At 49.0% G+C, this 24291-nt stretch overlaps 1 protein-coding gene across 4 annotated transcripts in view; it reads right to left on the bottom strand.

Annotated features, from left to right (window-relative positions):
- Positions 1 to 24291, bottom strand: part of TCTN3 (tectonic family member 3) — an 83695-nt gene that overhangs the window by 41547 nt on the left and 17857 nt on the right. For all 4 annotated transcript variants that reach the window (XM_054035127.1, XM_054035128.1, XM_054035129.1 and 1 more), the window contains exons 5-7: positions 17085 to 17193; positions 16877 to 16995; positions 2136 to 2171 (exon numbers count right to left, since the gene is read on the bottom strand). In XM_054035127.1, the coding sequence (XP_053891102.1) occupies positions 2136 to 2171; positions 16877 to 16995; positions 17085 to 17193 (264 nt within the window). The remainder of the gene's footprint in view (positions 1 to 2135; positions 2172 to 16876; positions 16996 to 17084; positions 17194 to 24291) is intronic.

Here is a 24291-nt window from a genome sequence, read left to right as displayed (position 1 = left end):
AATTGAAAAATATTATTACTTTTGTTTATCATTTCTATAGTGCAAATATTTGTAATAAAAAATAATATAAAGTGAGCACTGTACACTTTGTATTCTGTGTTGTAACAGAAATCAATATATTTGAAAATGTAGAAAAACATCCAAAAATATTTTATTAAATTTCAATTGGTATTCTATTGTTTAACAGTGCGATTAATCACGATTAATTTTTTGAGTTAATCGTGAGTTAACTGCGACTAATCAACAGCCTTATTAAAGTTTTATGCCTATTTCTAGTTTGAATTTCTCAAGCTTCAACTTGTATACCTTTGTCTGCTAGACTGGAGAGCTCATTATTAAATATCTGTCCCCCCTAGGTATTTACATACTGATCAAGTCACCCCTTTAACCTTCTCTTTGTTAATCTAAATAGCTTGAGCTCCCTGAGTTTCACTATAGCAACCAGAGACGAACCCATGGTGATGTAATACATTTCACTTTAAATAAATAAAAGGCGACAGGAAGTTTATCTCTGAAGTCCGTGAGCCTGGAGTAGTTATTAAAGTCATATTTCGCTAACAAAGGTTGATCGTTAAATGACATAAAATTGCAGACCTGTGGAGGAGAAGACCTTCTTTACCAGGAGGTCGTGTCTCTCAGAGCCCTTATCTGCCAGAGTGAATTTCTGGTAGTGCCACCAAGCACTGTCTGCAGTCACCTGTACCACCACCAAGTTGAATATATCCTCCAGTGTTACATAAGTAACAGCCTAGGGTCTGAGGAGTTCCAGCAGTTACACCTGAAGGACTCAGCTCATCTGTTGCAGTTGAATGGTCTTTAAATGAAAAAGGCGGTGCCGACAATTGGTGTGGACCAGGACTCATAGAACCGGTGGGCATCTGTGCTTTACGCTTCGGTACCACCTTCAGAACTGGCAGATCTCTCTTTTTGCCCACCTTGCCTTCCAACCTGGGGGTCTTTGGCAGAGCTAGTTCCACTGGGTCTGAGCGAGACATGACATCTCACCCAACCTGGACCGGCTCAGGGAGGAAACACGTTTCTTATTGATTGTCCTTTGCATGGTTCTGTCCTTGTGCCCATCAGAGTGTTCTCTACTTTCATGGGAGCCCTGAAGGAAGAGCCCTTGGGCTTCAGTGTTAGAGGCTCCACTCCAAGGCACATGCTTGGAGGACACGGCTGGCTGGTTGAGGCTGACATACAGGGGGTTCTCCTGGGCCTCATAGCCTCCTCCATCAGGTACTTTCTTAGGCAAAGCCCCCGTGCCTCTCAAGTTCTGGGTGGTAAGTATCGACAGATACTGCACTTTGCAGAGATACGTGCTGCACTCAGACAGTACAAGCACTGTTGATGTTCATCATTGATGGAGAAGGAGCAAGGGCAGGAGACGCAGTTCTTGAATCCCAGGACTCTGGGCATAATCCCGGAACCAGGGATGGTTTCCCTCAACTGGGGAGGAAAAAACTACTCTAAACTTATTACAAAATTAAACTACTAAACTACAATATAAACTACTTAAAAATATTTTCTACTTTACAGGTTATAGTGAAGGAGGACATGACTCCAACTCAGGCTATGCAGAAGTAAGAAGGAACTGGAGAGGCATTGACCCGCCCTGCCTCAGATATCCTTGGTCGGGAGCACAAGGAGAGCTACTGCATGTGCAGATCAACTGACACTGCTTTTGAAGAATTTCCGGACTCAGACCTGCATGTGTACCTATGTGTGGAAAACACATAGGGATCATCACTTGAAGAACTGGGGCCTTCCCCTGCTTCCTCTTTCCAAACCACTTCCAAGTCTGAGTCCTTTCCCTTCTCAACCACATTTCTGTCTGTGACCTGCCCCTCCACTCCCAATCTATCCCAGAACCAGGGCCTGCTCTCTACTCCATCTCTGCCCATCCCAGGTCAAAGATCTTCCACTCACTCACTCACTCACACACATACCACCTTAGAGTATACCCCATCTCATATCTGAAACCTTCCCCATATTCCTTTTCCAGAGACAATGTGACTTTCTCCTCCAAAGCCTTGTCTCAGACACAGAACTTTTCCATTCCCCCAAAGTGCTTGGCTCAAGACTCAGGATTCCCTTTATCTCAGATGCAGGAATTATTTTCATTGGCAGAGTCTCACCTGCATGAGCTGGACAACGGTCATGTTAACTGGGACCTGGAAAAGAAAAATCAACAGATGTGTTTTAACTGTAAGTGCCCAGAGTCACTAGGAGATCACACACACCAGTGTCTAGATAATATGGTGTTAAGCAGAGCCCTGCCTATTCCAAGGCTGTGGAACTCGCCACCAACTTTGTGCTCTAGAATCTAGAAGTATGGTCTAGTGGATACGGCACTGGTCTGTGACCCAGGAGACCTATGTTGTTTTCCTGGTTCTGCTAGTGACCTGCTGTGTGCAAAGCCAAATTAAGGTACTACAGGCCTGTACCCAGGGCTCCCGCAACTGGCATCAGATGATTACAGAAGAACCTCAGCTTTCATTTACGAAAATGTAATTTTCTAGGTCCCATGGTTGTGAAGTAAACCTTGAAAATACAAACTAAGTGTAACTGATGCAGTGACATCTGTTCTACTCTGCAGACATCCTGAAAAAAGAATTCTGGGAGGAGCAAACTGTCTCATCCATTTCAACAGCATATTCATATTTAGACCAATATTCATTTTAATAAATCTTGGACTGCCAGGGAAATTCCCAAAGAATAGAACAGCAATGATGGTGTGCCAATATTCAGAAAGGGAAAACAGGAGGATCCTAGTAAAATAGGCCAGCTAGCCCAACATCAACCTCAAGAAAAATAATTGAAAAGCTGATATCAAATCAATCAAATTCTGGGAATATAATTAATGCAGTCAACATGGTTTTATAGAAAACAGCTCTTGACAAACAAACCTGATTTAATTATCTGATGTGATTGCAAGTTTGGTTGATAAAGGTAACTGCATAGAAGTAATAGATTTAGACTTTTGTGAAGCACTTGACTGGGCATCACACAACATTCTGATTAAAAAATTAGCACTATACAATATCAGTACAGCACATATTAAATGGATTAAGAGCTGGCTAGCTGACATATCTCAAAGCAGTTATCAATAGGGGATGTGTTTCTAGTGGGGTTCTTCAGAATCGGTTGAAACCTGATGCTATTCAATCTTTTCATCAATGACCCAGAAGTAAATATAAAATCACTGCTAATAAAATTTGTAGTTGACACAAAGATTGGTGGAGTGGTAATAATGAGTAGGACAGGGCTGTCATACACAGTGATCTGGATTATTTGGTAAACTGGGCCCTGTCAAACAAAATGTGTTTTAATACAGCTACCTGCAAGGTCATACATCTAGGAACAAAGAATGTAGGTCACTGTTACAGGGTGAGCTGACCTTTTTCGTGGGTTGGACCTCAGCTGCACCTGTGCCACACTTAGCTTGCCTCCCCAACTGAAGGGAGAGAGTGCTGAAGTCATGTTACAAAGCTGATGCAACTAAACTGGGCCTTCAAGGAAGCTAGTGACCTGTGATCAGAGCAAGCTCAGATCAGAGAGACTCCAGAGAGAGTGGCACTGGGAATGGATGCTTCAGCAGGAGTGGGTGGGAGGACTCCAGAAAAAAATAAACCTGGGAGTCAGTGCTCTATAAAGAGAAGGATGGCAGGCTGGGAGAACACAGGAGGAAGACAGGGAAGTTTGGGATGACTGGGCAGACAGCCTGGTTGTTCAGGATACCCAAGGCTGGGAACCCATAACCAACGATGGATGTGGGTTACCCCTATGCTGCCACCCTATGAGTTTCCCCTTAATCTCCCCTAATATTAAGGAGAGGATGGACAGACTGTTCATGCTGCCATCAGAGAGCTGATAGGTAAGGTCCCATGGGAATCAAGACTGAGGGGAAAAACAACTGAGGAGAGTTGGCAGTTTTTCAAAGGGACACTATTAAGGGCCCAAAAGCAAGCTATTCCGCTGGTTAGGAAAGATAGAAAATGTGGCAAGAGACCACCTTGGCTTAGCCACGAGATCTTGCACGATCTAAAAAATAAAAAGGAGTCATATAAAAAATGGAAACTAGGACAGATTACAATGGATGAATATAGGCAAACAACACAGGAATGCAGGGGCAAGATTAGAAAGGCAAAGGCACAAAATGAGCTCAAACTAGCTACGGGAATAAAAGGAAACAAGAAGAATTTTTATCAATACATTAGAAGCAAGAAGAAGACCAAAGACAGGGTAGGCCCACTGCTTAGTGAAGAGGGAGAAACAGTAACAGGAAACTTGGAAATGGCAGAGATGCTTAATGACTTCTTTGTTTCGGTCTTCACCGAGAAGTCTGAAGGAATGCCTAACATAGTGAATACTAATGGGAAGGGGGTAGGTTTAGCGGATAAAATAAAAAAAGAACAAGTTAAAAATCACTTAGAAAAGTTAGATGCCTGCAAGTCACCCGGGCCTGATGAAATGCATCCTAGAATACTCAAGGAACTAATAGAGGAGGTATCTGAGCCTCTAGCTATTATCTTTGGAAAGTCATGGGAGACGGGAGAGATTCCAGAAGACTGGAAAAGGGCAAATATAGTGCCCATCTATAAAAAGGGAAATAAAAACAACCCAGGAAACTACAGACCAGTTAGTTTAACTTCTGTGCCAGGGAAGATAATGGAGCAAGTAATTAAGGAAATCATCTGCAAACACTTGGAAGGTGGTAAGGTGATAGGGAACAGCCAGCATGGATTTGTGAAGAACAAATCATGTCAAACCAATCTGATAGCTTTCTTTGATAGGATAACGAGCCTTGTGGATAAGGGTGAAGCGGTGGATGTGGTATACCTAGACTTTAGTAAGGCATTTGATATGGTCTCGCATGATACTCTTATCGATAAACTAGGCAAATACAAATTAGATGGGGCTACTATAATGTGGGTGCATAACTGGCTGGATAACCGTACTCAGAGAGTTGTTATTAATGGTTCCCAATCCTGCTGGAAAGGCGTAACGAGTGGGGTACCGCAGGGGTCTGTTTTGGGACCGGCTCTGTTCAATATCTTCATCAACGACTTAGATATTGGCATAGAAAGTACGCTTATTAAGTTTGCGGATGATACCAAACTGGGAGGGGTTGCAACTACTTTGGAGGACAGGGTCATAATTCAAAATGATCTGGACAAATTGGAGAAATGGTCTGAGTTAAACAGGATGAAGTTTAACAATGACAAATGCAAAGTGCTCCACTTAGGAAGGAAAAATCAATTTCACACATACAGAATGGGAAAAGACTGTCTAGGTAGGAGTACGGCAGAAAGGGATCTAGGGGTTATAGTGGACCACAAGCTAAATATGAGTCAACAGTGTGATGCTGTTGCAAAAAAAGCAAACATGATTCTGGGATGTATTAACAGGTGTGTTGTGAGCAAGACACGAGAAGTCATTCTTCCGCTCTACTCTGCTCTGGTTAGGCCTCAGCTGGAGTATTGTGTCCAGTTCTGGGCGCCGCATTTTAAAAAAGATGTGGAGAAATTGGAAAGGGTCCAAAGAAGAGCAACAAGAATGATTAAAGGTCTTGAGAACATGACCTATGAAGGAAGGCTGAAAGAATTGGGTTTGTTTAGTTTGGAAAAGAGAAGACTGAGAGGGGACATATAGCAGTTTTCAGGTATCTAAAAGGGTGTCATAAGGAGGAGGGAGAGAACTTGTTCACCTTAGCCTCTAAGGATAGAACCAGAAACAATGGGTTTAAACTGCAGCAAGGGAGGTCTAGGTTGGACATTAGGAAAAAGTTCCTAACTGTCAGGGTGGTTAAACACTGGAACAAATTGCCTAGGGAGGTTGTGGAATCTCCGTCTCTGGAGATATTTAAGAATAGGTTAGATAAATGTCTATCCGGGATGGTCTAGACAGTATTTGGTCCTGCCATGCGGGCAGGGGACTGGACTCGATGACCTCTCGAGGTCCCTTCCAGTCCTATAATCTATGAATCTATGAATCAAGCAAGGTCATGTGGTGACTCCTCTGAACACAGGGAGGATGAAGGAACTAAGAGCCCAGAAGGGCCAGAGCTGAGCCCAAGAGAAGTGCAGTGCTGAAAGAGTGTGGTGCAGAAAAGAAAACAGACCCTAGGGGAGAAAGGGCTGTGTCTCGTGAGACTAGGATGGAAGATGTGTGTTTGTTTGGTTTGATTTAAAGGGATGATCTTTTTGTGACTTGGCCAGAGAGCTATGTCACCTGCTGAGGATGAAAAACCCATGGGAGATTAAGGAAAAATGAGGCACCAGAGCAAAATTGGGCAGATCCCTGTTACAATCACACTTCCAGAATAGGTTTCAGGGTAGCAGCCATGTTAGTCTGTATCCTCAAAAAGAACAGGAGTACTTGTGGCACCTTAGAGACTAACAAATTTATTAGAGCATAAGTTTTCGTGGGTGTGGTGGGGCGATTACCCCACACCTAGAGAGACTGGGCTGCGGCAGGCCTAGGCGCCTGCGTAGACACGCGGCCAATCAGGAGAGGGCTTACTGGGAGCCAATAAGAAGGCAGATTGGAGCCAGCCAATCAGGGCCCGGCTTAGCCATATAAAAGGCTGCCTAGAGCAGGAGCAGTCAGTCGGTCCCAGGCCTTCAGAGGCGAAGGTCTGTCTCCAGAGCTGGGAGGCCAGCACCACGGACAGTGCAGTGCAGGCCAGCCTGAGAGAGTGGGAGAAGGCCCTACTCCATAGCCTGCTAGGCGGCAGGCCTGGGAGGAGGAGGCCTAGCGTAGTGAAGGGCTGTTGGGGAAGCGGTCCAGAGGGATAGTCAGAGGAGGAAGGAGAAGGAAGACAGTGAGACTGTCACACGAGGGCCTCTGGACCGGGACTCAGAGTAGTGGGCGGGCCTGAGTCCCCCCCCCCCCCCTTTTTCCCCCTTTGTTTGCTGTGCTACCCCACGCACAGCCACGGGCCGCAGGGAGCGGCCGGTCAGAACCATACCAGATCCTAGACGGTGAGGATCGGACTTGAAGGTGTGGGGCTGTTGTTTACCCCCCCCCCCGGAAGGGGGTGTGATTGGACAAAGGGACACTGTCGGAGGGCAGTGCTCCGGAAGAGGACGCCGACGTCGGGAGCAACGCAAGTCCGTGCACCCCACAGAGGCGAGACGACAGGCGGAACGCCACCCAAAGAGGGCGCTCTACTGGCGCAAACTAATTCCCCGAAGCGGTCAGGAGGAGGTGCCACAGCGGTGAGCTGCCGACCCTGTCACACGTGGTGGAGAATGCGGGCATAGCGGTCCGCCCCTGATACGAGGGGCCAGCGCCAAGACTGCGGACTATTGCCCAGAGCAGTGTCTTGCGCAGACAGACGGTCGACCCAGATTGTGGGTACAGACCCGAACCCACCAAAGGGGTCCAGAGTGAGGGGATTGAACCGGGAGTAACCCGCTGAACCCCAACATGGAGGCTGAGAAGTTATTAAAATGGCTGCTAGAGAAGCGGCAAGAGCAGTTGGCCCAGCAGCACCAGCAGCAGATGCAAATGCTGCAGCAGATGACCACTCAGCAGCAGCTGCTGATGACTCAGCACCAAGAGAATCAGCAGCAGCTCCTCCGAGAGTTGGCCACCCAGCAGCGGGTGCAGCAGGAACATTTGGTGCAACAGATGGCCGCACTGTTACGGCCGGCAGGAGGCACCCCTGCCGCCCCCATGGGAACCAGACTGGGGGATACCCCAGGGGCCCTACCGATACGCCTCACCAAGATGGGGCCCGAGGATGACCCAGAGGCCTATCTGGTCACATTTGAGCGGGTGGCGACTGCTGCCCGGTGGCCCTCAGAACATTGGGCCACGTTACTAGCCCCTTATTTGACGGGGCAGGCTCAGGCCGCATATCTGAGCCTCGACCCCCGGGAAGCACTCGAGTACACCCGAGTCAAGGCGGCCATCCTAGACCATACCGGCATTAGCCCAGAGACCTGACAGCGTCTCCGTAAAGAACAATATCCTCCGGGGGCCCGACCCCGCGCCGTGGCCCAACGCATCCGGGACCACTGCTGGAGATGGTTGGACCCAGAGGGCCTGACGGGACCCCAGGTGGCGGAGCTGGTAGCCTTAGAGCAGTTCACCCAGATCCTACCCCCGGGAGGGAGGGCCTGGGTGCGACGGCATCGACCGGCCACCCTCTCCGCAGCAGTGGCCTTAATGGAGGACTACTTATCCGCCGAGGGGGCAGAGGCACCACCCCGAGCAGCCGAGAGCCTTGGTCGCAAGGGCGGCGCAGAGAAGGGGAACCCTCGTGGGACGGGAGCCTCTGGACCACTGGCAGGCAACAGCCATCGGCACCCGAGACCTCCCAACCCTGAACCCCGACCCAAGTTATTGCCGGTGGCGACTCGAAAGGAGCAACAGCCCCCGGAGCGAACAGGCCCCCCCCGGAGGAGGCCCAAGCCCAGCCGAAACCCGAGAGAGGTGCTGGGGCTGCGGTCAAGAGGGACATTTCCGGCGAGATTGCCCTTTTATGGACTGCAGCTATGGGCAGGCCTGGATGGCCGGACAACGGGCACGGCAGAAAGGGGTAAGAAAATTGATAGTCCCGGTCCAGGTTGAAGGGAACCCCACCAATGCCCTCGTAGATTCGGGGTGTAGTCAGACCCTCATACGAGAGGGGCTGGTCCCGAACCTCAATCTTTCGGGGCCCCCGATCTACCTGCAGTGTGTGCATGGAGACATCCGCCAGTATCCCACAGCCTGGGTCAAGATGGGAGTAGGCGGCCGAGAAGAGGGTCTCCGAGTAGGAGTGGCCCCTAGGCTGGCCTACCCGGTGGTGTTGGGACGAGATTGGCCCGGCTTCGGAGAGGTCCTCCTAAGATATCAGCCACCCAAGCCCCGACCAGACAGGACTATAGCACCGGGAACGGGGCTGCTTGGGAGCAGGCTAAGGGATGATCCCGGCGAGGGGACCTCCTCGACGGCGGAGACCCCTGCGAGTTGTCCGGGAGACAGACCCCGTTCGGTGGAGGACGCCCGGGTAGAGTTAGAGCGCGACGGGGACTTCTTACGTGAGCAACGGGAAGACCCAACCCTAAGCCGAGCCTGGGAACAAGCCACCAACCCTGCTGTTGAGGGGGACGGGACGGTACGGACTCCGCAGGGCCCCCGCTTTGAGGTATGGCAGGACCACCTGTACCGAATAGCGCAGGAACCCCAGACCCGAGAGACGTTCCGCCAGCTGTTGGTCCCCCGGAGACTGCGAGCCGGCCTCCTCCACTTAGCCCACTCAAACCCTTGGGCCGGACACCTGGGACGCGAGAAGACCCTACAGAGGGTGGCCCGCCGGTTTTTCTGGCCAGGCATCCACCGGGAAGTGGCAGACTTTTGCGCCTCGTGCCCAGAATGACAGCGAGCCGGACCGAAAGGGGTAGCTCCTGCACCCCTGGTACCCATGCCAGTCGTGGGGGTACCCTTTGAACGGATTGGGATGGACCTCGTCGGCCCCCTTGAGCGAAGCAAGACAGGGAACCGCTTTATACTAGTAGTCGTGGACTACGCAACACGCTACCCCGAAGCCGTTCCCCTAAAGACAGCGACAGCACCAACCATTGCGGGTGAACTGGTAAAGATTTTCGCCTGGGTTGGGATACCCGGGGAAATATTGACGGACCAGGGCACCAATGTGTCCTCCAAGTTAATAGCCGAGCTATGTCGCCTCCTCCATATCCGGACCCTCCGGACATCGGTGTACCACCCGCAGACCGATGGCTTGGTAGAGCGGTTCAACGGTACGCTAAAAGCCATGTTGCGGAAGTTTGTGGAGGAGGACCCCTCACATTGGGACACCTTGTTGCCGGCCCTACTGTTTGCAATAAGAGAGGTACCACAGGCCTCGACGGGGTTCTCGCCTTTCGAGCTCCTATATGGCAGGCAGCCCAGAGGAATACTGGACCTCCTGAAAGAGGAGTGGGAAACACAGGAAACGCGGGTCCTTGGGACCACACAATACGTACTACAACTCCGGGAGCGACTCCAAACATTAGGGGCCTTCGCCCGTGAAAACCTGGAACGGGCCCAGGCCGGTCAGGAGCGCCTCTATAATCGAGGGGCTAGAGGGAGGAAGTTCGCCCCAGGCGATCGGGTGCTGCTTTTACTGCCCTCTTCCGAGTCGAAGCTCCTGGCCAAATGGCAGGGTCCCTATGAAGTGATCCGACGAGTGGGACCAGTCGATTACGAGGTCGACGGAAAGAGACCCGCATTTATCACGTTAACCTTCTAAAGGCCTGGAAAACCCGGGAAGCCATGTTCATTGGCCCGTCCACCCCAGATTCGGAACTTGGACCCCTAGCAGGGGACCTTCCCGACCCCGGACCGGCCACGCTGGGGTCAGGCCTCAGCCCTAGACAAAGGGGGCAACTACAACGGGTGGTAGAGAAGTTTCCGGACGTTTTATCGGCCCGCCCGGGCCGGACGACTTTAATGAGTCATCATATCGCCACCAGCCCCGGGAAGAGGGTGACGGATAACCACCGGCCGCTGCCCAAGAAAATGTGGGATACAGTGCGACGGGAGGTAGAGACGATGTTAGAGATGGGAGTGGTAGAGGAGTCAACGAGCGAGTGGCGAAGCCCTATCGTCCTAGTGCCAAAACCAGACGGGACGACTCGGTTTTGCATCGATTTCAGGAAGGTCAACGCTATCTCCCGTTTTGATGCCTATCCAATGCCGAGAGTGGATGAACTGTTAGAGCGCCTCGGAGGAGCCAAGTACCTGTCAACTTTAGATTTGACTAAAGGATATTGGCAGATCCCACTGACGCCAAACTCCCGAGCGAAGACGGCCTTCCCTACACCTTTCGGCCTCTTCCAGTTTGTAACCATGCCGTTCGGGTTACATGGAGCGGCGGCCACGTTTCAACGTTTGATGAACAAGATCCTCCAACCCCACGACCAATACGCGGCGGCGTACATAGATGACATCGTGGTCTACAGCCTTGACTGGGAGAGCCATTTACACCACCTGGCAGCAGTGCTACAAGCCCTCAGAGCGGCCGGCCTAACAGCTAACCCGGCGAAATGTCACTTAGGCCAAGAAGAAGTGACCTACCTGGGATACACGGTAGGAGGGGGGAAACTAACACCCCTGATTAGCAAGGTACAAGCCCTCAGAGATGTACCCACCCCCACGACGAAGAAACAAGTGCGTCAGTTTTTGGGATTAGCTGGGTACTATCGTCGTTTTGTACCAGACTTTGCATCTATAGCCGCCCCCCTGTCAGACCTAACGAAGAACTCCCAACCTCGACAGGTACAGTGGACTACGCAATGCGAGCGAGCCTTTAACACGCTCAAGGAACGGCTCACTCAAGAACCAGTACTACGACACCCCGACTTCACGAAGGAGTTTATACTACAAACAGACGCTTCGGAAGTCGGCCTAGGTGCAGTACTCTCCCAGGAAGTAGACGGGGAGGAACACCCAGTACTGTATTTAAGTCGGAAGCTGTTCCCCCGAGAAAGACACTTCTCAACAATAGAGAAAGAGGCCCTGGCGGTACGGTGGGCTATCAACACCCTCCGTTACTATCTGCTAGGGAATAGTTTTAAATTAATCACAGATCACGCCCCTTTGCGATGGATCCACAGCATGAAAGACACGAACGCTAGAATTATGCGGTGGTACCTTGCCCTCCAGCCTTACGACTTCCAGGTGCTATACCGACCGGGTAAGGCCCATACTAACGCCGATTTCTTCTCCAGGCTAGGGGAGGAGGGCGAAGAATCGGGTCAAGGAGGGGGATCTTTAGCGCAGGGGGTGGTCTGCAAGGGGGCAGTTAAGCTCCCATCCAACTGCCGAGGCCCTGAACAGTTAGCCCTGACGGCAGAGGATCCGTCACGCTTGTACGGGGTGTGTCTCAAATGCACAGAGAGTGTGAGAGGAGGGAACATACCCCAGCCTAGGCAGACGGCCGTGGGAGGAGAACCCTTGCGGGAAGCCCTGGTGGAGGACCAGCCCACACTCCTGGAACCGCCGAGGACTGCGACTTCTCCAGGTCGAGAGGGAGCCTCACTGCGGGAGGGACCAGCCGAGGCGGTGAACCACGAGACCCGTGGAGAATCAGGAGACCCGTGGGACACTCCAGCAGCGGAACAGATAGGAGGCAGCTTAAGGGAAGAGACGGACTGGTACGTCGGACCCGGTAAGCCTCAGCGTGTTTCGGTGGGACCCCCCCGCTGAGACGGTGGATAAGCCGGGTTGCCCGTTGGCAAAGACTAATTTCCGGGACTTTGGGGCCAGTAGGCCTTAAGGCCCAGTGACAAGGGCTAAGTTTCTAGACTTTGAGCCGGTAAGCCGAGCCGCTGCGGGACAAAGGTTGCTTAATCATAGAATCATAGAATCATAGAATATCAGAGTTGGAAGGGACCTCAAGAGGTCATCTAGTCCAACCCCCTGCTCAAAGCAGGACCAATTCCCAGCTAAATCATCCCAGCCAGGGCTTTGTCAAGCCGGGCCTTAAAAACCTCCAAGGAAGGAGACTCCACCACCTCCCTAGGTAACGCATTCCAGTGTTTCACCACCCTCCTAGTGAAATAGTTTTTCCTGATATCCAACCTGGACCTCCCCCACTGCAACTTGAGACCATTGCTCCTTGTTCTGTCATCTGCCACCACTGAGAACAGCCGAGCTCCATCCTCTTTGGAACCCCCCTTCAGGTAGTTGAAGGCTGCTATCAAATCCCCCCTCATTCTTCTCTTCTGGAGACTAAACAATCCCAGTTCTCTCAGCCTCTCCTCATAAGTCATGTGCTCCAGACCCCTAATCATTTTTGTTGCCCTCCGCTGGACTCTTTCCAATTTTTCCACATCCTTCTTGTAGTGTGGGGACCAAAACTGGACACAGTATTCCAGATGAGGCCTCACCAATGTCGAATAAAGGGGAACGATCACGTTCCTCGATCTGCTGGCAATGCCCCTACTTATACAGCCCAAAATGCCGTTAGCCTTCTTGGCAACAAGAGCACACTGTTGACTCATATCCAGCTTCTCGTCCACTGTGACCCCTAGGTCCTTTTCAGCAGAACTGCTACCTAGCCATTCGGTCCCTAGTCTGTAGCAGTGCATGGGATTCTTCCGTCCTAAGTGCAGGACTCTGCACTTGTCCTTGTTGAACCTCATCAGGTTTTTTTCTGCCCAATCCTCTAATTTGTCTAGGTCCCTCTGTATCCGATCCCTACCCTCTAGTGTATCTACCACGCCTCCTAGTTTAGTGTCATCTGCAAACTTGCTGAGAGTGCAGTCCACACCATCCTCCAGATCATTAATAAAGATATTAAACAAAACCGGCCCCAGGACCGACCCTTGGGGCACTCCACTTGAAACCGGCTGCCAACTAGACATGGAGCCATTGATCACTACCCGTTGAGCCCGACGATCTAGCCAGCTTTCTATCCACCTTACAGTCCATTTTTCCGTGCTCTAGGCCATTAGGCCGGTTAGGATACCCCCCCCCCCCCCCCCGGGAGGGTTCTTAAGGGGGAGAGTGTGTGGTGGGGCGATTACCCCACACCTAGAGAGACTGGGCTGCGGCAGGCCTAGGCGCCTGCGTAGACGCGCGGCCAATCAGGAGAGGGCTTACTGGGAGCCAATAAGAAGGCAGATTGGAGCCAGCCAATCAGGGCCCGGCTTAGCCATATAAAAGGCTGCCTAGAGCAGGAGCAGTCAGTCGGTCCCAGGCCTTCAGAGGCGAAGGTCTGTCTCCAGAGCTGGGAGGCCAGCACCACGGACAGCGCAGTGCAGGCCAGCCTGAGAGAGTGGGAGAAGGCCCTACTCCATAGCCTGCTAGGCGGCAGGCCTGGGAGGAGGAGGCCTAGCGTAGTGAAGGGCTGTTGGGGAAGCGGTCCAGAGGGATAGTCAGAGGAGGAAGGAGAAGGAAGACAGTGAGACTGTCACACGAGGGCCTCTGGACCGGGACTCAGAGTAGTGGGCGGGCCTGAGTCCCCCCCCCCCTTTTTCCCCCTTTGTTTGCTGTGCTACCCCACGCACAGCCACGGGCCGCAGGGAGCGGCCGGTCAGAACCACACCAGATCCTAGACGGTGAGGATCGGACTTGAAGGTGTGGGGCTGTTGTTTACCCCCCCCCCCCCAGAAGGGGGTGTGATTGGACAAAGGGACACTGTCGGAGGGCAGTGCTCCAGAAGAGGACGCCGACGTCGGCAGCAACGCAAGTCCGTGCACCTCACAGAGGCGAGACGACAGGCGGAACGCCACCCAAAGAGGGCGCTCTACTGGCGCAAAACTAATTCCCCGAAGCGGCCAGGAGGAGGCGCCACAGCGGTGAGCTACCGACCCTGTCACAGTGGGCTACAATCCACTTCTTCGGATGCACTTCCAGAATAGCAGACTATACTTTGGAAAACTGTGACACAAAAAAGGATTTTGGGAGATGTGGTATATCTTGACTTTAGTAAGGCTTTTAATACTGTTTCGCATGACCTTCTCAAAAACAAACTAAGGAAATACAACCTAGATGGAGCTACAATAAGGTGGGTGCATATCTGGTTGGAAAATTGTTCCGAGAGAGTAATTATCAGAGGTTCACAGTCAAGCTGGAAGGGCATAACCAGTGGGGTCCCGCAGGTATTGGTTCTGGGTCTGGTTCTGATCAATATCTTCATCAGTGATTTAGATAATGGCATAGAGTACACTTATAAAGTTTGCAGATGATACCAAGCGGGGAGGGGTTGCAAATGCTTTGGAGGATAGGATTAAAATTCAAAATGATCTGGACAAACTGGAGAAATGGTCTGAAGTAAATAGGATGAAATTCAATAAGGACAAATGCAAAGTACTCCATCTAGGAAGGAACAATCAGCTGCACACATAGAAAATGGGAAATGACTGCCCAGGAAGGAGTACTGCGGAAAGGGATCTGGGGGTCATAATGGATGACAAGCTAAATATGAGTCAACAGTGTAACACTGTTGCAAAAAAAGCAAACATCATTCTGGGATGTATTATCGGGAGTATTGTAAGCAAGCCACGAGAAGTAATTTTTCTGCCCTACTCTGTGCTGATTAGGCCTCAACTTGAGTATTGTGTCCACTTCTGAGTGCCACATTTCAGGAAAGATGTGGACAAATTGGAGAAAGCCCAGAGAAGAGCAACAAAAATGATGAAAGGTCTAGAAAACATGACCTATGAGGGAAGATTGAAAAAAAGACTCAAAACGTGGATATAGTGTACTTAGATTTTCAGAAAGCCTTTGACAAGGTCCCTCACCAAAGGCTCTTGCACAAAGTAAGCTGCTACGGGATAAGAGGGACGGTGCTGTCATGGACTGGTAACTGGTTAAAAGATAGGAAACAAAGGGTAGGTATAAATGGTCAGTTTTCAGAATGGAGAGAGGTAAATTGTAGTGTGCCCCAGGGGTCTGTTCTGTGACCAGTCCTACTCAACAAATTAACAAAGGATCTGGAAAAAGGGCTAAACAAAGTGAGGTGGCAAAATTTGCAGATGACACAAAATTACTCAAGATAGTTAAGACCCACGCAGACTGCGAAAGAGCTACAAAAGGATCTCTCAAAACTGGGTGACTGGGCAACAAAATGGCTGATGAAATTTAATGTTGATAAATGCAAAGTAATGCACATTGGAAAGCATAATCCCAACTATACATATAAAATGATGGGGTCTAAATTAGCTGTTACCACTCAAGAAAGAGATCTTGGAGTCATTGTGAGTGGATGTTTTCAGAGAACTATCCAATGTGCAACGGCAGTCACAAAAGCGAACAGAATGCTGGGAATAATTAAAAAAGGGATAGATAATAGGACAGAAAATATCATGTTGCCTCTCTATAAATCCATGGTACACTCACATCTTGAATACTGTGTGCAGATGTGGTCACCCCATCTCAAAAGAGAGATATTGGAATTGGAAAAGGTTCAGAAAAGGGCAACAAAAATTATTAGGGGTATGGAATAGTTTCTATATGAGGAGAGATTAATAAGACTGGGACTTTTCAGCTTGGAAAAAAGACGGCTTAGGGGAGAGATGATTGAGGTCTATAAAATCATGACTGGTGTAGAGAAAGTAGATAAGGAAGTGTTGTTTACTATTTCTCAGAACACAAGAATTAGGGGTCACCAAATGAAATTAATAGGCAGCAGGTTTACAACAAATAAAAGGAAGTATTTCTTCACACAATGCACAGTCAACCTGTGCAACTACTTGCCAGAGGATGTTGTGAAGGCCAAGATCATAACAGGGTTCAAAAAGGAACTAGATAAATTAATGGAGCATATTAGCCAGGATGAGCAGGAATGGTGTCCCTAGCCTCTGTTTGCCAGAAGCTTGGAATGAGCAACGGGATGGATCACTTGATTATCTGTTCTGTTCATTCCCTCTGGGGCACCTGGCACTGGCCACTGTCGGAAGACAGGATACTGGGCTAGATGGACCTTTGGTCTGACCCTGTAGGACCATTTTTATGTTACGTTAAACCACAATAAATTTTTTAAATATCATTTGTTTCTTCACCACAAAAGTTGTGAAGAGATATCTTATTTACCTGAAGAGAACAGGTGAAAAGAGATGGTGAAGAAACAAATGATTCATTAAATAGCAGCAAGTCACCAAGACAGGATGCTCTTGATCCAGGAGTTCTATAGGAACGTAGAATGGAATGGATGGGCTGCTCACAGTAATAAACAATCCTTCATTAACATCAGTTTCTGTACTGAAAGGCAGGCCAAGGTGATTGGGAGACCCTGAGAATTGCACACAAGTGAGCTCTACTTTAGTAATAGCTAAATTAGCTGAAGAGGCAGTGGCAAAACAGTGCTGATGTCAGGAGAACAGGATGTCAAGTCACAGTACAAGAAGCTGCTGAGGGTGGGGAAGACAATCTGCACCTTTAGTATAGTGAAGTCATGGTAATATGAGGCTGCGTCCAGGGTAGGATCAGTGGTGCAGCTGCTGCTCAGGTTGGTGAAGGTCCGAGTACAGCTTGTGCTTTTACTCTCCAGGAAACCTGAAAAAAGGGAACAAGAGACATGAAAAAATATCAGTAGGAAATGTCATCCTCAATAAAGCTGGAACTGCTACCATCACCACACTCACCAGCAGGATTCCCATCAATACAAAGTCCATTGGCACCCATTCCCACTGGCTGTCTTAGTGTGCTCAGTACAGATGATGCAGCAAAGTAGGTCTGGATTGGATCACCAGCCTGAAAAGGAAATTTGGAGAATTTACGAAGTGTTCATGGAAAACCCATACCAAGTGCAAGGGACTGAACACCATCATTGCAGGAAGGAATTATAGCAAACCATCAGGTCTGCTAGAGTTAAGGTTTCGACCAGCTTTCTGTTTAAAGCTTGACTCTTTGAAGTGCTCTAAAACCTGCATGGTTACTTGGATTGCCTTGAAATTTGGTGTGCTTCATTTGGGGGTACAGGGGTAGAGTTAATGACTCAAATTAATTGGTGATCATTTGACCAAGGGTTCCCAGAATACTATCCCCTGTAGGGAAAAAAGTTTCCTGAAGGCTTGTTAATTTTAATCAATGTATTGTTGCCCAAGGATAGGGCTCAAGCCATGGCTGAGATCATCACTCTGGGGTCTCAATCGCTTCAGAATTATCTCCACAGTGCTTGTCACACACTAGGCCTTTGGAGGAGCAAGAAAATCATAACATTATTAGCAGAAAAGAGTTGAGCTGTGTCCATTCAACTGCACACCCATCACCCACAAACTCAGTGGTTACACTCTGCAGGCAGAGGCACTTGTTACCCCCATATTTTCCCCTCCCAAGTGTGTCAGGATCTAGGCGAGCTGCCTCTTTTGAGAGGGCTGAGCCCCCACTCCCTGAGAGTCAGGATATGGGGAACCATGCCCCTCTGGGGATCTCTAAGCCCTTCCCCCTGCCTCCCCTGTGCCAAGATCTGAGGGGCCTCTGCCTATCTAATTGGATCTGACCCCCCACTTCCAGCCTCACCTCAGTCCCTGGAAAAATCTTGGAGCAGGTACTCAAGGAATCAATTCTGAAGCACTTAGAGGAGAGGAAAGTGATCAGGAACAGTCAGCATGGATTCACCAAGGGCAAGTCATGCCTGACTAACCTAATTGCCTTCTATGAGGAGATAACTGGCTCTGTGGACTAGGGGAAAGCAGTGGATGTGTTATTCCTTGACTTTAGCAAAGCTTTTGATACGGTCTCCCACAGTATTCTTGCCGGCAAGTTAAAGAAGTATGGGCTGGATAAATGGACTATAAGGTGGATAGAAAGCTGGCTAGATCGTCGGGCTCAACGTGTAGTGATCAATGGCTCCATGTCTAGTTGGGAGCCGGTTTTAAGCGGAGTGCCCCAAGGATTGGTCCTGGGGCCGGTTTTGATCAATATCTTCATTAATGATCTGGAGGATGGCGTGGAATGCACTCTCAGCAAGTTTGCAGATGACACTAAACTGGGAGGAGTGGTAGATACGCTGCAGGGTAGGGCTAGGATACAGAGGGACCTAGACAAATTAGAGGATTGGGCCAAAAGAAACCTGATGAGGTTCAACAAGGATAAGTGCAGAGTCCTGCACTTAGGACAGAAGAATCCCATTCACTGTTACAGACTAGGGACCGAATGGCTAGGAAGCAGTTCTGCAGAAAAGGACCTAGGGGTTACAGCAGACAAGAGGGATAGCTCAGTGGTTTGAGCATTGGCCTGCTAAACCCAGGGTTATGAGTTCAATCCTTGAGGGGGCCCTTGGGGATCTGGGGCAAAATCAGTACTTGGTCCTGCTAGTGAAGGCAGGGGGTTGGACTGGATGATATTTCAATGTCCCTTCCAGTTCTAGGAGATGGGATATCTCCATTAATTATTATTTTTTTTATTATTATAAGCTGGATATGAGTCAACAATGTGCCCTTCTTGCCAAGAAGGTTAACGGCATTTCGGGCTGTATAAGTAGGGGCATTGCCACCAGATCGAGGGACGTGATCATTCCCTTCTATTTGGCATTGGTGAGGCCTCATCTGGAGTACTGTGTCCAGTTTTGGGCCCCACACTACAAGAAGGATGTGAAAAAATTGGAAAGAGTCCAGCGGAGGGCAACAAAACTGATTAGGGGGCTGGAGCACATGAGTTATGAGGAGAGGCTGAGGGAACTGGGATTGTTTAGTCTGCAGAAGAGAAGAATGAGGGGGGATTTGATAGCTGCTTTCAACTACCTGAAAGGGAGTTCCAAAGAGGATTGATCTAGACTGTTCTCAGTGGTAGCAGATGACAGAACATGGAGTAATGGTCTCAAATTGCAGTGGGGGAGGTTTAGGTTGAATATTAGGAAAAACTTTTTCACTAGGAGGGTGGTGAAGCACTGGAATGGGTTACCTAGGGAGGTGGTGGAATCTCCTTCTTTAGAGGTTTTTAAGGTCAGGCTTGACAAAGCCCTGGCTGGGGTGATTTAGTTGGGAATTGGTCCTGCTTTGAGCAGGGAGTTGGACTAGACCTCCTGAGGTCCCTTCCAATCCTGATATTCTATGCCCCCTCATATAAGCTGGAGTCTGGGTGAGGCCTGCCATTCTGGGGGTGTCTTGGCCCCTCTCCCTGTCCCCCCATGGGATATGGGTGCCTTTTCCCTCTGGGAGGTCAGAGCCCCACTCTCTGCCTTCCATGGGAGCCAGCATCTGGCAAAGCCCTGCCCTCTGCGTAGGAAGCTAAGGACATGTATGCTGGGAGCATGCATCAAGAGTACACTGCTACTGAGAAGTTGAGAACAGGCAAACTTGCTGCACATCACAGGTTTCTCGAGCACTGGGGAGATGGGGATGGGAACATCCACAGAGATGACTGGAGCAGTTGTCATCTCAGAACTATTGTTTCTGGCTATATTCATCTGTATGCGATGTTCTTGTTCAGCCAAGACAATCACAGAAATGAATGGGCCACTTCACACCTCTCCCAGCTTCCTAAACTTTCAGGATTATTCTGTGCTGGATCTGGATATACCAAAATTGTTGCTGATGATTAAATTTCATACAATATTATAGCAAAGTACCAGCTCGGCTGTAGTTAAGATTTAGAAGAGTTTTCTGTTTAAAGGACAACTTTTCTAAGTGGTCCACGAGCCACACACATTCCTGGATTGTCTTGAAATTTGCTGTGCCTTATGGGAGTGTAGGGTAGAGAAGGGAGAGGATGGGAGTGGTGGCAGGGAACTTGGGGGATTAGAGGGGGTATGTCAGCCCTGAATTCTCCCCTTCTGTGTGTGCTGAGAGCTGGGGGAGCCTTTCCCCTGCGGGCTTTCCCTGACCCCTATGTGTCCTGAGATCTAAGAGACGCTGCCCCTATCAGGTTGTCTGAATCCCTATCCTTGGCCCCTATGTCAGCCAGGATCTGGGAGGCACAAGAGGGGGGACATCCTAAGCCAACACATTTAAACATCCGAAATCCAGGAAATAAATAGTTACGGTGCACAGCATTCCTCTGGGAGAGGGAGACTGGCCGGAGTGTATAGGGGAGGGTTCTGGTTTCAAAATGGGGGGGAGGGTTGGGGGCCTGAGGAAGTTGGCTGAGGCAGAGGCAGGAGTCCCAGCTGGGGACAGGTAGTGGAAGTGAGGGGCCCAGATCAGTGTGCAGTGCAGGCTACATAACCAAGGAGGTGTACAACTTTCCAGTAAACTACCACCTACGATATGAGTATGCAGCAGCATAGGGCAGGAGACAGCACAAGAGCAATGGCTCATTACATGCTAATGGCTTTTACAATACCAATGAATGGCTTAATGGAACAGGAAGAGGAGGGCGAGCCAGAAATGTACGTTTCACCCTTCTCGAGCCAACATGTTACTGGGAATGGTGGGGGAGAGGACTGGAGAAGAAGAGACACACCAGTTTTCTCTCATGCGCTTAGTTAAAAACTGCCATGATTTGGGGACATAGACCATGTCTGGGATTTCTCTCACTGACCCTCCACACACTCCCAACATAACCATAATCCCCATCCATGATAACAAAAAGTACTGGGGGTTGGGAGTGGCAATTAGGAATTACCTAGCATCTGTGCGGTTTAGTGGGAAGACCATTGGACTGGGAGTTAATTAATAGCTCTGCCACTGGCCTGCTGGGTGAACCTGGACAAGTCACTTCACACCTCTGAGACTCAATTTCCCATCTGAAAATGGTGTAATGATGTAAAGATCTTTGAGATCCACTGATGAAAAAGTCTTTTTGTTATTACCTAGCCATAGCATTGTAACAACTGCAAACCTAAGTGTGAACTACAAATGCCTAAATAACCACTCTTACCAACAAAATTTCTTGCTGTTAAAAACAAACAAACAAAAACAAAAAAACACAACAACCCCCCCACTCCTAAGTAATTCACTGACCAAAAAAAAAAAAAAAACCACTTTGTTAATGCAGAACTAAGGTTGCCCAGAGGTATCTCATACCCTTCCAGCATGCCAAGTTTAGCAAAACTCTGACCTCTGAAAACTAGAAAATACAGAGTTAAGATACATGCCAATGCAACTTTAACTCTGCCTTTGTTGAGCAATGGCTCAATATGCTCATAGTACACATACTTATTACTCCTGTGGGGTTCTATGCCACTGTGTGTGTGCAGAATTCATGTCCCTCACAGATTTCTTTTCTTCACCAAAGAAAAATGACTTTCTGACAGAGAAGCAAAGAGAAACTGCAACAGCAGTCACGCACCACTCCCTAGCTGCACAGATACATAGTTTCAGGCACCCAGAGCAGTTGGCAGAGAGGTCACTGCAGGGCTGGGGACACCCCAGCCAGTGGCTCCTACCCTGAGCCGGGATCCGCTGCTAGTCCCAGCTGGGCTCGAAGCAGGAGAGTCTGGGACTTCCTTTTCCTCTGCAAGGAGTGGCTGGGGCTGTGTCAGACCCACCCCCCAAAACCTCCCCCAGCTGCAGGAAGCTCAGCATCCTCCCCTGCTTCCTGCCCCATTGCTCCTCAGCTGCAGGGGGAGGGGTCACTGTATGGCAAGCTGCTCCCTCATCCACCCAACTCCTGTGCATCTGGACTCCCATACCCAGAAACCCCTGCCAAGCCTCACCCCGTACACCAGAATCCCTCTAGCCATCCATACCCAAACCCCACCCACTGTACCTCAAACTGTGCATCTGGAGCCCCCCTACACCCAGACCACCCCCTACTGAGTTTCCTGCACTCAAACCCCCACCCTGATGAGCCCCACCACCTTAGCCCCCACATCCAGATCTCCATGCCACTGACCCCCAACTAGCTGCACCCAGACCCCCACCCCACCAAGCCCCACTCCCGCAGCACCCAGACCCCCATGCTGAGGCCCCACACCCAGACCCCTCCGCTGAGCCCCAACCACCTTCACCTGGAAGCCCCTGCAGAGTCCCACTGCCCCTACACCTTAAACCCTCCCCCGCCACCAAATGCATACAGCTAATCATAAACCCCATTCAACAGCATAATCCAGTTTCATGGACCTCAGATAAGGAGAGTGAAAAGAACTGCAGGGAGGATGTGGGTTGTAGGGGAGAGAAGTTAGATAGAAGGAGACCCTCTTTCTATCATGAGGGATCTAGACAGACTTATGTGCAGTGCTGGGGAGGAGCTGATGATCATGGTATATGTATGTACCAGAGACATAGGGAAATGTAGGAGAGAGGTCCTGGAGGTCAAGTTTAGGTCGCTAGGTAACAGATTAAAGTCCAGGACCTACACAGCAGCATTTTCTGAAATGCTTCCATTTTCACATGCAGGACCAGAAAGAGAGAGGCAGAACTGCAGGATCTCAATCTGTTGATGAGATGATGGTGTAGGGAGGAGGGTTTTAGGTTTATGAGGAAGTGGGGAACCTTTTGGGGAAGGAGAAGCCTATACTGGAAGGATGGGTTCCACTTAAACCAAAATGGAACCAGACTGCTGACATGTAAAATTTAAGAAGTTGTAGATTTTTTTAAACTAAGGGCTGGGTGAAAACTGACAAGGGAACAGCTTATTCCTCCAGCCCCTAGGGATGAATTTATTACTATATTCTATTAAAGGGGATAAGAAAGATGTTGGTAAAGTATAGGTAGAAGCTAGTGAGGAAGAATCAAACATAAGAATCCTAGTTAAATGTAACACCCGAAGCTAAACAACTGAATACTGACAAAATGTACAAGTGCTTAATACAAATGCTAGAAGTCTAAATACTAAGAGAGGTGTACAATGCCTGGTATTAAATAAGGATATTGATATAATCGGCATCATGAAAGTTTGGTGGAAGGAGGAGACACGGTAATAACAGAGTACAAAATATATAGGAATGACAGAGTAGGTCACGCTAACGGGGGAGTGGCACTATTTGCGAAAGAAATCAGAGTCAAATAACATTAAAAATCTTAAATTCATCAGACTGGGTCATAAATCCTTCTGGATAGAAATCCCATGCTTGAATAATAAAGAGTACAGCAGTAGGAATGTACTACCAACTCTCTGACAGAGATGGTGATTGTGAAATGCTCAGGGAGATTAGAGACGATAGAAAAAAAAAAGAGAGCACTCAATAATAATGGGGGATTTCAACTATCCCCATATTGACTGGGTATGTATCAACACAGGAAGGTATGTAGAGATAAAATTTCTAGACACCATAAGTGACTTCTTCTTCGAGCAACTTGTCCTGGAACCCAAAAGGGGAGAGAAAAATCTTGATCTAGTCCTACGTGAAACATAGAATTTGATCCAAGAGGTGAGTATAGCTGAACGGCTTGGCAACAATGAATTTAATTGAATTTAACATCCTTGTAGAAGGAAAAATGCTGAAGAAACCCACCACAGCAGCACTTAACTTCAAAAAGGAGGAACAACACAAAAATGAGGAAATTAGTTAAACAGAAATTAAAGTAACAGTCACAAGGGTGAAATGTCTTCAAACTGCCTAGAAACTATTTAAAAACACCATAATAGAGGCTCAAACTAGAAGTACACCCCAAACTTAAAAAACAAAAACCACACACATATTAGGAGGACTAGAAAAATTCAACCATGGCTAAATAGCAGAATAAGAGAGATGGTTAGAGGCAAAAAGGCCTCCTTTAAAAATTAGAAGTCAATTCCTAGAGAGGAAAATAGAAAGGAGTATAAACTCTGGCAGGCCAAGTGTAAAAGTACAATAAGGCAGTCCAAGAAAGAATGTGAACTAGCTAAAGACACAAAAACTAACAGTATTTTTTTTTAATTACATCTGAAGCAAGAAACCTGCCCATATAATAGAATCATAGAATCTCAGGGCTGGAAGGGACCTCAGGAGGTCATCTAGTCCAAGCCCCTGCTCAAAGCAGGACT

The sequence above is a fragment of the Malaclemys terrapin genome, chromosome 7 (genome assembly GCF_027887155.1).
Source record: "Malaclemys terrapin pileata isolate rMalTer1 chromosome 7, rMalTer1.hap1, whole genome shotgun sequence".
Taxonomy (NCBI): domain Eukaryota; kingdom Metazoa; phylum Chordata; order Testudines; family Emydidae; genus Malaclemys; species Malaclemys terrapin.
The sequence above is the reverse complement of the archived record's forward strand: the minus strand, read 5'-3'. Positions and strand labels throughout refer to the sequence as shown.